At 41.1% G+C, this 16,992-nt stretch overlaps 2 protein-coding genes across 3 annotated transcripts; one reads left to right on the top strand and one right to left on the bottom strand.

Annotated features, from left to right (window-relative positions):
• Positions 1-41: 41 nt before the first annotated feature.
• prpf4 (pre-mRNA splicing tri-snRNP complex factor PRPF4) lies at positions 42-8,130 on the top strand. The gene is made up of 14 exons (XM_030768481.1): positions 42-117; positions 947-1,168; positions 1,478-1,664; positions 1,926-2,013; positions 3,029-3,108; positions 3,405-3,498; positions 3,621-3,715; positions 3,840-3,898; positions 4,050-4,173; positions 4,307-4,396; positions 4,522-4,644; positions 6,751-6,858; positions 6,962-7,080; positions 7,317-8,130. Exons 2-14 carry the CDS (start codon positions 1,009-1,011, stop codon positions 7,508-7,510), a joined length of 1,521 nt encoding a protein of 506 aa, XP_030624341.1. The 5' UTR covers positions 42-117; positions 947-1,008; the 3' UTR covers positions 7,511-8,130.
• Positions 8,131-8,367: 237 nt separating this feature from the next.
• Positions 8,368-11,773, bottom strand: rnf224 (ring finger protein 224). 2 transcript variants are annotated; one of them, XM_030768479.1, is made up of 3 exons: positions 11,319-11,773; positions 10,020-10,242; positions 8,368-9,191 (listed from the first exon to the last, which is right to left on the bottom strand). In XM_030768479.1, the coding sequence occupies exons 2-3, from the start codon at positions 10,236-10,238 to the stop codon at positions 8,898-8,900; spliced, it is 513 nt and encodes a 170-aa protein (XP_030624339.1). In that variant the 5' UTR covers positions 10,239-10,242; positions 11,319-11,773; the 3' UTR covers positions 8,368-8,897. The 2 variants fall into 2 exon arrangements, with proteins under 2 accessions (XP_030624339.1, XP_030624340.1); XM_030768480.1 differs by having other exon boundaries at positions 10,020-10,239.
• Between the last annotated feature and the right edge of the window lie 5,219 nt (positions 11,774-16,992).

Below are 16,992 nucleotides of genomic sequence, written 5' to 3'. Positions count from 1 at the left end.
ACATTGCAGTTGTGTCGTTGAGTTTACGGCGAAGAGTAGTGCAAAGTTCTTCGAAATATTATTATTCTGCCGTCAGAGGACAAATGCCAAATCCGTCATTATAAGTTAGGATTTAAGGTAAGTGAAGACCTCGTTGCACCTTATATTATAAGAGGCGCACACGTTATTGTCTGTTAGTTTGCTGAAAATGCCAGCACTGTTCATGAATGGATTGTGTTAAGACTCATTAGAGCCAAACTTTATATCCTCCATGGAATATAGCCTTTTGATGATAGAATAACCCTTTCAACGGATAATATATACCCAGAGTGATAGAATAGTTCATTCAACCCATTGATATATTGGTGGCTTCCTTTTAACAGATTGAACGAACGATGGCAAATTTGTGAATCATAAGTTGTTTTACAAACCCTTGACTTGGGTGAACGCTTGTAACATTCTTACTCCCAGCTGTGCCAAAACTAGAGATCTTAAACGTATCTACTATACATACTATAGACTATATACGTCAAATACACTTCACCATCCTACACACACACACACACACGCGAAATAAAGCCGCAACCCCCTATCATTTCTTTTCCTATTTCTTCAGCCAGGTAAAACATCGTCTGTATTATTTCTGGTTTCTCTAATGCATGTCCATGATCAAGCTGCCAAGACTGTTGTAACTGGTAGATGCTTAGCTTTTTTCAAGTCGTCTTAAAGTTTATTCATAAATTTTACCATTTACCTTAATTTTGTGTCTGCACAATCATGGAGGTCGTTCTGGTAAATTGAATTGATATTCTATGTAGGTTTCTTGTATGTAATTCATAAGACAATACTTCTGAGGAAAATAATGATGAAATCATTTCATTTTCCAGATTTTAGTGTATGTCTGTCCACATATGATGTAACACTGCTGCCCTCATAAGTTCTCTTTTCTGATCTTTTCATTTCACAGAAAATTACACTTTATTATTTTAAGGAAAGAGGAGATCTCTTTTTGGTAGATCCCCCTACAAGATGTCCGATGAAGATGAAGTCCCAGTGGTGAAGAAGGCCAGGATCTTCTATGGAAGCCTGGAGGAGAAAGAGAGGGAGCGCTTGGGCCGTGAGGGTACCTCAGCAGGGAAAGATGCAGTCAAGGCTGGAATAGAGGCTGGCAACATCAACATCTCCAGTGGTCAGTATAAGAGTGTGTAAAGTGTCCCGCTAACATCATGTGTTGGTTTTTCATCACTGCTGCATGTAGAAAAATAGAAAGTGGTCACTGAAGCTGTGACAGTCCATTAAAGCAGTTTACACCTTGTTTAAATTTGTATTTCCCTGTAAATCATTAAAGAATCGTTGAAGAGACAGTCTGTGTTAGAAGTTCTCAAACACAGTAAAACTTGTGATAGAGATTTTTATCGCAGTTAGCCACAAAAAGTTTGTGAATTTTACACACAACTGTGAAAGACAGCAAATTTCTGCATGCGCTTGTGATTTTCAGGTGAATCTCTGGAAATTGAGGATCGTGTGAGTGACCGACAGGCTGAGGTACTAGCGGAGTTTGAGAGGCGAAAAAGAGCCAGACAGATCACTGTTTCAACTGATGACACGGAGGTCAAAGCCTGCCTGCGTGCTCTTGGCGAGCCAATCACACTGTTTGGGGAGGGGCCTGCCGAGAGGAGAGAGAGGTGAGTGACAAGGCCACTGTCAAATCACTGTGCAATGGAACTCGCCTGTCATATCTAGGAAGAGTTGGCTGCATTTTATAGAATGTTCGAAAACAATTAATGCATCGATTTAATGAAATTATGATTTTGTATCAGAAGATTTCTTCTTACTTTATTAAAAGAGCTGTAGACCTGAGATGTACCCTTGTGCAATAACCAATTCTAATATCACCAGGGTAAGATATTTATGATCTTAAAATCATAACTCTCACATTCATCCAGGTTGAGGAATATTCTGTCTGTAGTTGGCCCTGATGCGCTGAAGAAATCTAAGAAGGAGGAAGAGAAAGCGAAACACTCCCAGGAAGAGGTAAAGAGTTCAGTTTCACTTTGCTGTACTTGTGCAGAGTACACAGCTCATACCTCTAGTCAGAAATGAGAATTAGGCCCTGTTTACACCTTGCATTAAGATCCGATTTTGGTGATCGCAAGTGGACAGCCGTAAATACGTCTCAACTGACCACTTGAGATCGGATCTCACCTTCCCGCTCTATATGCAAATAAACACGTAAATCATTTCCAACATGTTACCCCTTTCATTGAATTTCAGCTTTGCTTTTTTGATTGGAGATAGTGCTTATGACTTGTGAGATGTCAGACAAATTTGGTGATCACTGATCGCTGTTTTTGGACGTTAAGCTGTTTCCTTAACGTCCCAAAATGGGCATCCATTGAGATCAAAACTCTTAACGTGAGATAACGACCATACTCCTAGGATTTCGATTTTGATTTTTTGACTGGAGGAGGCACTTCTGACAAGAGATGTCCGAGAGCAATTTGGTGATCATTGATCACAGTTTTGGAACAGTAAGCCACGTTAAGCTTTTTCACGTTAAACATTGTTGTTTTTATTTGGTGGGAGGCATCAATGCACTTCCCGTGCCTAGTCTTTCGGAAATTAAAAGAAGAAGAAATCAAAACAATATCCATTTGCCTGTTGTTATTGTTGTTGCCTGTTGTCACACTTTAATATGACACTGTTGGCAAGTGAATGAGTTCATACTTCCGCATACACAGAGGACATCATTTCAGTAGGCGGTCATTCGATGTGGTCGAGTTCACATTCGCGTTTACACTGCTATAAGAATGTGGCCAGATGTGATCCAGACCACCTCTGAATTTGGTCTGAGTGATCGGATCTCAATGTGACCTCAATGCGCATTGGATGCGTTTACACCTGTACTGTTTAGCTGTCCACTTGTGATTGGATCACCAAAATCGGATCTTAATTCAAGATGTAAACAAGGCCTCAGTTGTTTGTAATTTTGTTGTTAGTTATCAGGCCTTAATAGAGAATACTAAACCTGCCCCTGTGTTTCCTTCAGTATCAACAGACGTGGTACCATGAAGGACCAACAACTCTGAAGGAAGCCCGTCTTTGGCTGGCCAGATATTCACTGCCCAGGTAAACTTAACCACTCTCACTTGATACCTGAAACACACCATACATTTGTGTGCCTGGTCCAAATGTGCACAAACCAAGTCAGCTTGGACAAACAAAACATTTCACTTGATGGGAACAGGTGTAGCTGGATCTTAAGTCTTATTAAAATCCACACTCATTTTTGCTTTTCGCCATCTGTCCAAGTTCTTTTCATTGTTGTTATACATTATATGTTGTTATACATTTTGCTACAGTTCATATATCATCATATATGCTTTACATTATGCCACAGTTTAGCTTATGTTTTGTGTCCACAGAGCAGTGAAAAGATTAGATGCTGCACGGGCCCAAAAAGAAATTCCGGAATCCACGCGCACAGTCCGACAGCAAGAACTTCACAAGGCATTAAGGGTGTGGCCTGTGCTTGTCAAAGCAAGCAGCAAACTCTCACATGATGATTACAGTATGCTGATATCTTCGGTTTGATTGTCAAAGAACATTGGATTGACCATCTCTTTTTTCTCTCTCTTCAGAACCTGAACAATTTCTGCAGTCAGATCGGAGACGACCGGCCGATCTCATACTGCCAGTTCAGCCCCAACTCCAAACTACTGGTTACTGCTTCTTGGTCTGTGTTTTTACTTTTGTCTTGGATTACGTGGCTACGTAAAAAGAAGAGGATACGTATGCTGTGTGTGCATTATTTTTTACTGCTGTACAATAAAAAAGTCTTTCTGTGTCTCTTTTTGTAGGAGTGGTTTGTGCAAACTTTGGAAAGTTCCAGACTGTAGTCTTATCCGCACACTAAGGGGTAAATAGGCCTTCAGCTCCAGAGCTTTTTGGACTTTACACAATTTAAGTTTCATGCACCATATCTTGTCTTTTACTCAGTGTGTTGCATTTAATATCAGAGGGAAATGTATGTTGGCAAGTACAATTCCATATATTTCATTCTTCTTCAGGTCACAACACCAACGTGGGAGCCATTAGCTTCCATCCTCAGGCAACACTCACACTTGAGGAGTCTGATGTGAACATGGTCTCCTGTGCGGCTGATGGATCTGTCAAGCTTTGGAGTCTTGACAGGTGTGTGTGCATTGATGTGTCTGACTGAGTACTCGTGTAATTGAGATTAGTTTGAAATTGAACTTTGTGCCGTGAAAGGGTGATTATATAGTAAGTGTCTTAGTGACTCAAAGACATGTTTTTTTTTGTTCAGTGATGAGCCTGTGGCGGATATTGAGGGCCACACAATGAGAGTAGCGCGCGTCGCTTGGCACCCATCTGGAAGATTTCTGGGCACAACCTGGTGAGTGAATCCAACAGGTTGATTGAACTGTTGAACACAACACAAGAATTGCTTTATGAATGTTATATCTAAATGATATAACATTTTTAAACATAAATGATCGAGGTCTCCTCTCCCCTCCACAGTTACGATCACTCATGGCGTCTGTGGGACCTAGAGGCCCAGGAAGAAGTCCTGCATCAGGAAGGTCACAGTAAGGGGGTCCATGATCTACACTTCCACCCCGACGGCTCTCTGGCAGGAACTGGGTAAGACACAAATGGTTATCCAGGATCCACTCTGTTCAAAATTAGCTCCACAAGACAGTGTCAGTACAATACTGATACTGTTTAGAAGTCTGGTGAATGAATCTCATGCTTTTGAAGTTTTGCTCTTCAGCCTTAGTGTTCATCAGTTTGTTGTGTAGTAGCCAATAGTACTGACCAATAAATCATATTTTCATCGTCATCACGATATGAACATGGGCAATGAACACATCGTAAAAGACTGCCTGAAACGTGATGAATAAGAAAGCTCATTTTGTTTACACGTGCCATGCATTCACACTCAGCATGCAAACATTTCACCTATCAGATGGAGCCCTAAAATACATGGGCATTCACACCATTTGGCCAATCAGATGAAGCCTCCACTAGCCGTCAACTACCTACCCTTAGATTAACTGGTGTCAATTTGGTGGCAACTGTGAGGTTAGCGATTACGATGGCTGAGGAAGGAGAGAGAAGCGAGGATAACGTGGTTGATGAGGACTTTGTGGTGAAAAAGAGGAGCACTTCTATTATTTTGAATTATTTTGGTTTCAGGAGAGATGACGTGTTACAAACACAGGCACTGTGTAAAACATGCCGAACAGTTTGTTCAATAAAAGCACGTTTGAAATTACGACGAGTATAAGGGTCACATCGAGGGAAAAAAAATTCGGAGATTTGGAGAACAAAGTCGTAATATGATGAGAATAAAATCGTAATTGAGAAAGAAAAGTCATAATATTATGAGAATAAAGTCATAATTTAATGAGAACAAAATCACAATATTTCAAGAAAAAGTGTAATAATATGATCATAAAGTCGTAATTTATGAGAAAAAAATCATATTACAAGAATAAAATCGTAAAATTTCAAGAAAAAACCCCCACAATTTTTAGGAAAATATATTACCAGCAACCAATAAAACGGGCGAGAGGACAGTCAATGTCAGCTTGAGCCTGCCTCTGACAACTGCTGTTTGTCTTTTGCACTGTTGCACAATCACAGTTCCCAGCATAATCTTGATACTTATGATAATGTGGTGCTGATGTGCCAAAAGATTAAGTATTTTGTTATTTGTGAAACCTATACTAACGTATAACTTCACAAGATGTGCCATGTTCCTCATTTTAACTTGAACGACAGGCTGCTCTTCTGATATTCCCCTCTAAAATAACACGAAGCCTAAAATTATGACTTTTTTCAGAATTTTTTTTTCCTCAATGTGGCCCTAATATTCTGTTGTACGAAATAATCTATTTAATTTCTTTATTGAGTGGGCATAGGCTAGTCAATGTTTGGGGCCTGTGTTAGCAGAGTACCTATTGAAGCAGAAAGACATAGGAACTGTATAGCTAATATACACACTTCAATATTTGTTTATTTGTTTATCCTCATGTCATGCAGGCGTACTAGCCAATATTTTTTTCTGGTTTGTTTGTTTTATAAGTAAATTAAAACGTATATAATGTATTTTTGCCTCGGCTAGCAACAGTCTGTCCCCGCTAGTAGGAAGATGTCTTAAACTTATGAAACACTTAAGTAAACTACTATTTATTTATTTTATCAAGCTGTTTAGCAGCTCTGCTTGCTGAAGACCAAGGAGACCAGAGGAATTTAACAGTTATTTTCATCATTTGAGGCCACATGATCATTGTCCCAGCTCCCCTAATTACAGAGTATAGGGAACAAAGAACCCTTTAATAAGGCATCAGGAGGCTGCCCACACAGACATGTGCCCACCTTCATCTCTGTGGTGTTTCAGATGTAATGAAAAAGGGAAGTTCTGTTTGAAAAGTGCATTTTGACACCCACCATTTCAGATCATTCTCAAATGATTTGTATATTATAGAAATAAATTTGATTAGCAAAACATTTCACTTACAGTGCTGGGACAGAAAGAATCCGGGTAAATGGTCAAAAAATTCAGTAAAAATATTGTTAATCATCTGAAGTCAGACTGTGTGATGTTACAGCTAAGTGAGTGAAAAGTAATCTTTTAGCAGTGCCTTGCATTAAAACCAAGACCTCTGAAGTGCTTGAGTTAAAAACTGTATTTATGGATGGGGCCAGTGTAAGCAGCGTTCTTCACGTCTCTTCCCCCCCCAGTGGTCTTGATGCATTTGGCCGAGTTTGGGACCTGAGAACCGGCCGCTGTGTAATGTTCTTGGAGGGCCACCTCAAAGAAATCTACAGCGTCGACTTCTCTCCCAATGGGTAATGCAGAAATTGTTCATCAATATGTATTCCAAGAAATATTAAATATTTTTGTGACTCTTGGAGCGGTTACTAGCAGTGAGGCGTTAAATTTCTCACACAGGTTCCACATGGCCACAGGAAGTGGTGATAACACATGTAAAGTGTGGGACCTGCGTCAGAGGAAGTGCATCTACACCATCCCATCTCACCAGAACCTGCTGTCTACAGTCAAGTTCCAGCGTAAGTATCTCACAGGGACCTCAGTTCACAGGCTGGTTTTCACCTTAGTTGAAAGGTGAAAGTGTGTCAGTTAGGCTTTCCCACTGAAGTGTGATCAGTGCTCCATCTCTCATCCTAACTGCTATATTAAAAGTCACTTGATAGGCCTAAGGAAATGGCATAAAGTTTCATTAGTAGATTTGTTATACATTAAAGTGAGACTATGTTCCCTGCATTAATTATCTTGATAACTGTAGCCACAGATGGTCATTTCTTGCTGACTGGGTCTTATGACCACATGGCCAAAGTGTGGAGTCATCCTGGGTGGTCACCCCTGAAGACCCTGGCTGGGCACGAGGGTAAAGTGATGGGACTGGACGTGTCTCCCGACGGACAGCTCATCGCGACCTGCTCCTACGACCGCACCTTCAAACTCTGGATGTCAGAGTGAGGAAGGCTGTCTTGAGTGTGTGTGTGTGTGTGAGAGATTTGCATGTAGGGGAGAGTCTGATTTGTGCTTACTTGTCTGTTGAGAGTGTGTGTAAGTCATGTCTCACCTCATGGCCGGCCTGTGAAAAGGACACTGTCAGGGTGTCTCTGTAATTCTCTCAGTGACTATAATCAAAATCCATGGTTTTTCTGACCTTACGCTACCCACAGCGCTCGGAGTGTAGTATCTGTCAGTTTTTGTCTCATTCCATCATCTACATATTCTTAACAGTTCAGTTGATTTTGAACTCAGAATAGAATTGCCCTAGCTGGGAGAGTGAACATGCAGAATGTGCAAACAGTCATTTGTTTGTCAGAGAACTGGTGCTCTAGGCAGTCCACTGAAGTGATTACAAACATAATAACATCATTAGGGTGCATACACTTCCATTCATTACTTGTGGTCACAGTGTTACCACTTTTCAGTGTCCCTTTCCCTGATTTCAGCCACAACAAATTCCACAGTGAGAGTTTTTACATTAGTGTATGGTTTTGCTGTTTTGTTTTTAAATTGTGATTAGTTATAGCCAAAACCAGTGTTTTTCCAATGTCGTCTTTGATGTTTTGGTTTTGTATTAAAAATATGATCACAATCAGATTCATGTCACTGTATTTTTCTACACTTTTGGAAAAAAATAAACTTTTGTCTCTCCTGCGTTGTCAAATTGATATATGTGCACAGAATGAAAGTTATTGAGTCATATTTGTGGTATTTCAATGTGGATAGTGTGTACAGCATTTCATTAAATAAATGTTGAACAGTATTCCTAAGACCTCTACACAACCATATGATAACTTGACATGTAACAGTTCATTCACAATATTTATCAGTTTGCTTGTATCTCTGCCCTCTGACTGGAGTTCAAACCTGGTTTTTAAGACAAGCTAGCGTTTGCACATTTGATTAGCAGACGGACAGGTTCCCTCTGGGTCTTCCTGAGCTGTTCTGTAGATCTGCTTTTTTGCGAAGCTCGAACACATTGATGCTAACGCAGACATCTCAGTCATCTTTTGAGTGGAGCTTTACAGATTCCAAAGTCAATGCATTCAGTTCATCCATGTCTTACACTCAGGTCGTTGACCAAAAAAATCCTCTATTTGTTACCCTGTCCAGACCAGTTCATGTTCGCTGAAAGGAGTGGTTGGTAAAGCAGGACCTATCTGAAACAACCACACTGCCAGCCTCACCATTTAGGGGTGTTCACAACGTTCCAGTCTGTAGACCTTTCTTTTCCGAGCATAGTACATCTCTGTAACGGCTGACTTTTGTCACGTTTGATGGTGTCATACCTTTCAGACTAAATAGTGAGAGGTTGTATGGTGTAGCAAGGCCTCTGATTGGAGGAAGACTAGCAGCACCAGCAGCACAGCAGACAGCAGCGCCTACAGCAGGGGCTGCGGCTGAACCGTGGCTCTGTCACGGCCACGTTCGCCCAGGCTGAGGGAGGCTGGTCTGTGATTGGCTGCTTAATGAACGAAGGCTTCTCTTGTAACTGGGCCCCCCCTTTTTGGTGGCTATTGGCTTTCTGGTTCTCCACCTCAGCTTTGACACCCAGGAACGCTGCTAGGTCCAAGTCCAACCCGGTGGCGCCCCCACGAGGCAGAGGTGTATTCTGCCTACACTGGGGACATGGGATCCACATCTGTCATGAGGGAAGTCAGAGAGAGGCTGTTGAGTTAATATATTTAAGTAAAATGAAAATTAAATGTTCATTACAGGAGAAGCAGGCTTTAAAATTCTAATCTCTCTTTTGTTGTTTTGCTTATTTCCCTCTCTATTGTTTTCTCCTTTATAATCACTTTTCAAGAAAACTGGCTGTTGGCTATAGTTTTTGTGACTCCTGAGAGAGACACTTAACCTGAATAACTTAAATACACGTCATACAATATATAAAAATTTGCTCAACACCTCTCAGCTGACCTACAAATGGATTAAGCATGGCTTCTCACAACATATTCACACCTGGACAAAGCAGAGTGAGATCCTATCTTTTTACTTCTCTTTTCTAGACTCAGAGGTGCTCGTAAGTGGGTCAGCAAGTGTTGTTGAAGAGTGTTTTACCCTCTTCCAAAGATTCCACTAATTTGACAGTTCTACCATTAGGCCAATCTGAAGCCAATACATAGTTAATCCCATAGCCTTGATATCCAATTAATCATCTCACATTTACAGTGCAGATCAAAGAGGCTTAGTAATACCTTTATCAATGTAAAACTAGGTCAGGTCTTAGTCGGTCCAGAACTTGCATGGTTTTGCTTATGATTGTTAGGATATTACTGCCACAGTAAAGACTGATCTGGAAACAGCAACATAAAATGCCTTAGACCTCTGTACCTGCATTGCTGGAGACTCATGAGTCTGCATTCTTTGGTTAATGCATATATCAGCACCCCTGTTTCAAGAAGCCAAAGGCTCAGTAATTAGTATGTAAGGGCAAAAATATGCTGTCGGGTGGGTCATCTGGACCCACCTGGTCATTGATGAGTGTGTCGAGGCGGCACAGACAGGCCTGGCAGAAGGTGTGGCCGCAGTAGAGTTTACGTGGCAGTCTGTCAGACAGGTTGTAGGCGCTGTAGCAGATGATGCAGTCCAGCTTCCTGCTGTCCCTGGATGGCACTGCCTCCACATCACACCTCTCCACTGGGGCCACAGACACCGGCCCATCCACTGGAGCCTCCTCTTCAGACATCCTGCTGAACACACTCACATCTTAAACCCTTAACCAGACCTGGAAACCCTAAACCTAAACATGAGACAGGTTTTGCTCTCTTGACTTCAAAATTACAATAACCTGAATAATTGAGACTTTGTTCCAATAGATTTTACACTGTATTGCTTCTAATCATTTAGCCCTCTTAAAATTTCAACCACACTGTCCAGGAGTCAAAGGAGCCATAGAAGTGCACTGAGATGCAGACAGCATCCCAATTATTTAGATATGTAATCTGATCTGAAACCAAACTCAGAAGGTATGAAAAGCATTTTATACTTTATAGGCTGACTATAGCGCCATCGTGTGGTCATGCTAGCATAATGTACTCTGAGGCTGTAAGCAGAGACATCAGTATCTGTTTTCCATTAAAAGTCTTCTGCACTGAAAAGAGAAGTTCAATATTAAAGAACAGTTTTTTGTTTCAGTACTCATTACTGTTTTCCATCACGTAAGCCTTTTTTAATATACAAATTATGAAACGTGAAACATGAAGGAAGAATCGGTGATGCTCATAGTTTGGTAACTGATTATCAGTGAAGTCTATAAAACCTTGTGAGTAATTCATCTCAAACTATAAGGAATCTAGAAATGAGAAACACAGCGGAACTCAAAGGAGAGCAAATGACAAGATGCTTTTGGAGTCTGCTGCCTTGTATGAAAGTTAGTGTAAGAATAGTTATTAAAATCTAATAAGTCACAGAAAAAAAGGACAGTTCTTTTTTCATGTTCAGACATTTATACATCATTTACAAATGAGTGTGGTATCTTTTCTTTGTTTGTTTAAATACAGCCTAAAATTATTTTCTCTTAAACGTGAGTGGCTATGAATGAGTGATATTAATATTACTAATATGTCAGTGTTAGTCACTCTGTTTCCAGAAACTCTGTTTAAACACATTTAAATCAGTATGTACACCTGAGACAAAACCCACCAACTGAGGCTGTGAAAAACCTTTTGTCAAGCCTTTTTTCTTAATTTCTCATGAACAGAGCCACAAAGGAATGTAATACATGCAGAATTGCGACACAAACTGTATTCTGTGTCCGTGTCTTTACCTTGTCTTTAGGCTCCGAATCTAAAGGTTACCAACGGTTGGTTGCAATTCTCGCTGCGATCGTCCATTCACAGTTCTGCCCATGTCAGACATCAGGTGTGGCCGAGTTTTCAGGGCACTGGATCAAACTTCAGTGAGTTGTGTCTGTTTCTCCATGGCGTTCTGTGTGGCATGAGCCAGGTGGGATGGCAGCTGTACACACTTACACAAACACACACACACACACACACATAGACACACACAAACACACACAAGGGGCTGTCCCTGTTTTGCCCTGAAGCATAGGCTCCTCTTTTGTTTCTTGCTCTACCACAAATGTTTCTCTCGAATGGAGGACAAACAATGTGTGCTTCCCTGGACTGTTTAATATTTAAGTACTGGTTGTCACTATGAACCAAAGCCTTTTCCACAAACTGAGACTCATTCAGCTTTTACTGGAGACCACTGGTTGGGAAAGGTAGCATAATTAAAACAATATTCACTTGATAGACCATGCACAGAACAGGTGATACTTGCCAGAGACAATGTGCGATATTTAGTTTGTTCCTAAAAATTGTCTGCGTAGTTTCTCTGTAGTTTCTCTGCACATCAGAGTTGATCAATAACCAATGACCGGCCCTCATAACTGCTGTTTGAAATAAAAATAGTTCATAGGAGATATCAGAACTGAGTAACAAGCATACAGAAGCCTGGTACATCATCACATGTGTGTCTCCACACTTTCATGTATCGGTTGTCTGAGCAGGTGAAAGGCGACAGCAGCTCACGTTCCCAAAACACAGGAACAGGGCTGGATACATGCTTTGTTCTTACCTTCTGAGATCATTTCTGACGTGTGGCCTCTGGTAGTGAAAATAAATGCTGATGCACAGGGAGCTGATCTGGGATCAGTTGTTAGATACTGAATGGGACTAGAGTGGGAGGTAAGGTAGTTGTATCACATTACAATAGCAACAGTGTAAGCCCTGAAACCTGAACCTGCTCACCTACAGACACCCTATCATCAGCAGGTTTAAAGATTTTAATCACCCCCACACTGGGGGTTTGGTATGTCCCATAGTACCAAGTGGTTTTGGTGGATCAGTGTGAAGAGTCACAATGGGAAGAGTACGTGTATAGTAAGAAACTTGGTTATACCTTTCATTTAATGAAAATGAAACAGACCAAGACTACCTGCTCAGTTGATCTGTCTTCACTGTAGGATCAGTATCATTTGAGTGGTTTTTGTATTCTCTGGATAAGACTTATCTCTGTGGATCCTCACTGAATGATGTGCAAGGAAGAAAACACTGGCTGTGTTTTGCACTGGTCTGCTCATTACATTGATGAATATCAAATCGTATTAGGCCACACTACCAATAAACTCAAGAAACAATAACCTGCTGTAGAGTACTTTATTACAATGGTAATTGAGTGCATTGCCGCAGTTAGCAAGAGAAACCAAGATTAACCATAACTGAAATGTTTTGTAGATGACACTCTAATGTACTCTCCATTTTACAACTCCAGAGAGCAGCAGAGAGCAATCATGTCGCATGTACACTTGGGACATTGAGTTCACAGTTGTAGAGATGTGTTTAGGCTGTAATTTGTTTGTCTGTGGAAGTTAATGTCATGTTTCTCAGAAACGTGTGTTTGTGTATCTCTGTTTGTGCGTGTGCGTGTGTGTGTTTGTGTATCTGTTTGGGTGTGTGTGTGTCGAGTGTGTGTCCATGTCCTTGTCTATCTGTATCCCCTTTTTACCATAATGCTAAAACATGACTTTTTTCTGCCATTTCCATTTTACATTTGAGCTAATAAATTGCCCAGATATTACTGCCCAAACAATACAGCAACATTCAGTGGCATGAGGAAAGCCTCTATGTGACAAGAAATGAGGGCAGTCCAGGATTATTGGAAAATCTTTTGTCTCTCGAGCACTAGAAAGCTCGGTTAGAAATCTCGTGGGAGAAGACATATTCCCATTTTTCATACAGGCTTTTGCGTGTCAGATATCTTGTCGTCTTGTTTATTCTAACAGGTCCAGTCCAAAGCAGTTATCAAGCACTGGTTACACAGGCTTTCTCGGATCTTTGTTGAACATGAGGTTGTAAATGAAGCTCTGTCAGGTGTTTCTGTGAAAGGTCTGTAGATTCCCTATCAGTGTTAAGGTTTGTTATGACTGTAAAATCTTGCTTGGCTCACTGTAATATAATACATTTCCTACTGTCCTATCTAAGCTTGCTGTATTCTCTTTAGGGAGGATGTTGTGCCTTAGCGGGGAAAAAAATTCCCTCAAAAAAAACAAACAAAACAAAACAAAACAAAACAAAATGATGTCAAATCATCATGGGAGGGGATGGTAAAGACTGTGGACAGAGGTCAGAGTCACTTGTGTTAAAGTACCTGTGAGGGTGGGTCACCCTTTTCAAAGACTTTTTTCTTCTCTTTTGCTCTGTAGTCAGTGTGACCGCAGTAATGTTGGTATGAGTGTGACCTTATCAGCGTGTCATGATCACTCCCAGTTTATCAACAACGGGCTTTGTGGCACCCCCACATAGAGCTTCTGAAGTCACTTGTTAATATTTGACTGTTTCAGACAAATGAGTGAAAACATCCTGGCGAAGGCACAGTCAGCAACTGCAAGCAGAGTGAGTGTTTGTATATTTGCATGGCTCTGTTTGTTCTTTGGGAAATTCAGAGGCCCCACATTGTTTAACTGAAGCACATAATATTAACCATTCAGTGACTGCACAGGGCTTTGACGTCACGCAAAGCGATTTTCCATTATAAACTCGGTTGCTGTGCTTGCAGCTCCAGTTCCCGGTGGAGATGGTATTTTTCAGGCATGGATCTCTGGATCTGTAACTGTATGTCTAAACATAGTATTTATACATTGTATCAGTCACTGAGGATCTGGTTATCTCTGTTTGGAGAGGAGCATTGTTTAACTTAAGCTTTGCTGACTCTTTTTGTTATTATTGGACTGTGAAAATCTCCACTGTTGTGTCTTTGTGTGACAAGTACAGATTCAGGTTGGACTTAACAGATGCTTAGAGACACTCATAGCTTGTGTGGCCACATTTTGAAAAGATCATTGGCATGAGAAGTGTAGCTATGTTCTTACATCAATAGCTATTTGTAATAGACATCGTCACGCCTCACTTAGAGATGAGAGCTATGTATGCAGGGTCAGCCACAAAGAGTCATGAATACAGGCTATGTCTGTGCTGTTACTGAGTGAGAGAGAGAGAGAGAGAGAGAGAGAGAGAGAGAGAAAGAGAGAGAGAGAGAGAGAGGGAGAGAGAAAGAGAGAGAAGGAATGTAATTCCTTCCTTTTAGATGACAACTATATTGCTAGAGGTGTCATCTAAGGCGTTTCCTATGGTAGCTGCATGCCAGTCTCTCGCTGGCAGTGTGCAAATTTCAATCCCGTAGCTTAGTTGAAGTGCAACCACAGAATTTGAAAACTGTATTTCCCTTCCTCACTCACAATGTCTCACAGATCAACATCATGAATCATAACCCTGACGGATACTATCTGTTTATATAAAATTAATCATCTAATGAGAGAACAGTCTGTAATACCACTACAGCCTTCAAACACTAACACAGGAGTTAAAGACAGTGGTATTGTCCACAACCTTTACTGGACAGCTGGGTATTTTCATCTTCCATGCACTTTCTTTATCTCAGCAATAACCCCATGTTTACACTGTCAACTGCTCCCAGAGAGTTACAAATATAGTTAGACTCACTCTGACGCTCTCTCTCTCTCTCTCTCTCTCTCTGTCTTCCCCTCCCTCCCTCAGTCACACAGATATGCACACATTACACAAACACAAGCATTTGAATGTTCTAGGCACTTTACCTCTCCTAGTCCTTTGTCAGATATGTTTACATATGTTGTTGCCTTGCCTACATCTATTTTAAAGAACATTTTAAATTTTTCAGAGTCTGTGTGTCTCCTATATACAGTAGGCGATTTGTAGGGGGATGATGGGGGATGCCATCCCCCTTGTTAGCAAAATGACCAAAATGCATCCCCCTTGTTAACCTGCCATTCCCCCTACATATTCTCTATAGAGTAGTGTCAGTGGCCACTGGGCCATCCCCCCTTTTAAAAAATAACAAATCAACAACTGCTTACATGTATATATAAGTGTTCTGTGTATGGGACACTAATTTTCCACTTGAGTCTCCCTGTTGAACTGAGAGAGTGAGAGACAGACAGTGTACATGAGAGTAGATAATGTTAGTGTGAGCGCATAAGTAAAAGGGGGGGGGGGGGGGGGTGACGTATAAGTCCAGTTTTACCTGTCTTTGTGCTGCTAGCCAGCATCACAGAACTGGGCCCCTATCCAGTTCTACTAGCACAAAGCAAGTTCCTTCCTTACTCTTCAGCAAACGCAACTGATGACATCAGCATGTAGAAACTGTGCAAGAATGTGTTTAAACCAGTATGTGTGCATTAATCCTATTCTCTGTCAGTAACTTCTGACAAAGCCAGTGGCATTCCTATAATACTTCATCGGTTTGTCAGGAAATGCATTCTAGTATGTCCATTCCTTTCACTATTTTGTTGTTTGTCTTTGTTGTTGTTTGTTTGGCTTATGATGCTCCGTGATTCCAGATTCTGTGATGGGTCACCTTCTATGTGCGCATTTCGTGATAACAGATTGGTGTTGAGCTCATATTCTTCCTACAATGGTTGTTGGAAGTATGTAATACATTTATTTGTTACTAAAAACAAATCATGATGGTTATTCGCTTAATTTATCAGAGAGAAAAAAAACAACAACATGAACTATAGGTGGGGCTGTTTCAGAAATAGAGAAAAACACAAACAATAGCATTTTGTTTGAGATGGTATTGTTTGTCTCTCTTTGTCTGTCTCCCTCTCTCTCTCTCTTTCTCTGCCCATTTAGAGAGGAATGTTTGTCAACCACCCACATTATACAAATAAGGGGATACAAAGAGAGAGAGGTGAGGCATGTACAAGAATTTGTCTGAATGTGCAAATGGTTAATATTAACCAGAGGAACTATACCCCTATATCTTCAAGATGTCTACATGCGCTATCCTATAAATCAAGATTTAAACCTAAAAAAACATCTCTACATTGTGAGGTCAGAAATGGTACAAATATCCCTAACCACTTTCACGAAGTGCATCCCGTTCAACCAGATCTTTCCTGGATGACAAACTAAAACAAGCTTCAGATTCCTCTGCATGTCCATGGACTGGACACCGGGGCTTGTTGCCATGGAGTTTCCACCTGAATTGTGAGAATTGTTTTGAGAGACATTCCGGAGCTTACTCACCCGCACCTGCCCCTCCCTCTCCAGGGTTTCGGTGATGCTTGTCTGTAGAGGGGTGTGGTTATACACTACCTGCTAGCGCAGAACAGCTCTCTCTCTCTCAGTCACACTCTCTGTCTCTCGGTCTCACCAGACACAGCTCCACAGTCTCCTCCTTCTCACTCCGAGTGCTCAGGTGTGAGTACACTCCTCCCAGGCACACGGAAAAGAACTGAGGAAACACTGAAACACGCACCTGCCCAAACACGAGACGCAGCAGGAAATGATAGCACGTATACCGCAAACTACCAACCACTGAGAAATTCATAACCTTAAACAGGTAAGTACTCAGTCTCTGAGTTCTGTACAATGATTTATTGATTCTGACAAGTGTGT

This window comes from Chanos chanos, chromosome 3 (assembly GCF_902362185.1).
Source record: "Chanos chanos chromosome 3, fChaCha1.1, whole genome shotgun sequence".
Lineage (NCBI taxonomy): Eukaryota > Metazoa > Chordata > Actinopteri > Gonorynchiformes > Chanidae > Chanos > Chanos chanos.
Note: the sequence above shows the minus strand (reverse complement) of the source record. Positions and strands in the feature narration are given on the sequence as shown.

What these genes read in the sequence shown, in the direction of transcription:
- prpf4 (XM_030768481.1), top strand. Translation starts at nt 1,009, where the DNA reads ATGTCCGATGAAGATGAAGTCCCAGTGGTGAAGAAGGCCAGGATCTTC. An exon ending in AAGCTTTGGAGTCTTGACAG is followed by an intron (nt 4,174 to 4,306) that starts GTGTGTGTGCAT and finishes TTTTTTGTTCAG; the next exon opens with TGATGAGCCTGTGGCGGATA. An exon ending in GGCTCTCTGGCAGGAACTGG is followed by an intron (nt 4,645 to 6,750) that starts GTAAGACACAAA and finishes TTCCCCCCCCAG; the next exon opens with TGGTCTTGATGCATTTGGCC.
- rnf224 (XM_030768479.1), bottom strand. Translation starts at nt 10,238, where the DNA reads ATGTCTGAAGAGGAGGCTCCAGTGGATGGGCCGGTGTCTGTGGCCCCA. An exon ending in ACACACTCATCAATGACCAG is followed by an intron (nt 9,192 to 10,019) that starts GTGGGTCCAGAT and finishes CCCTCATGACAG; the next exon opens with ATGTGGATCCCATGTCCCCA.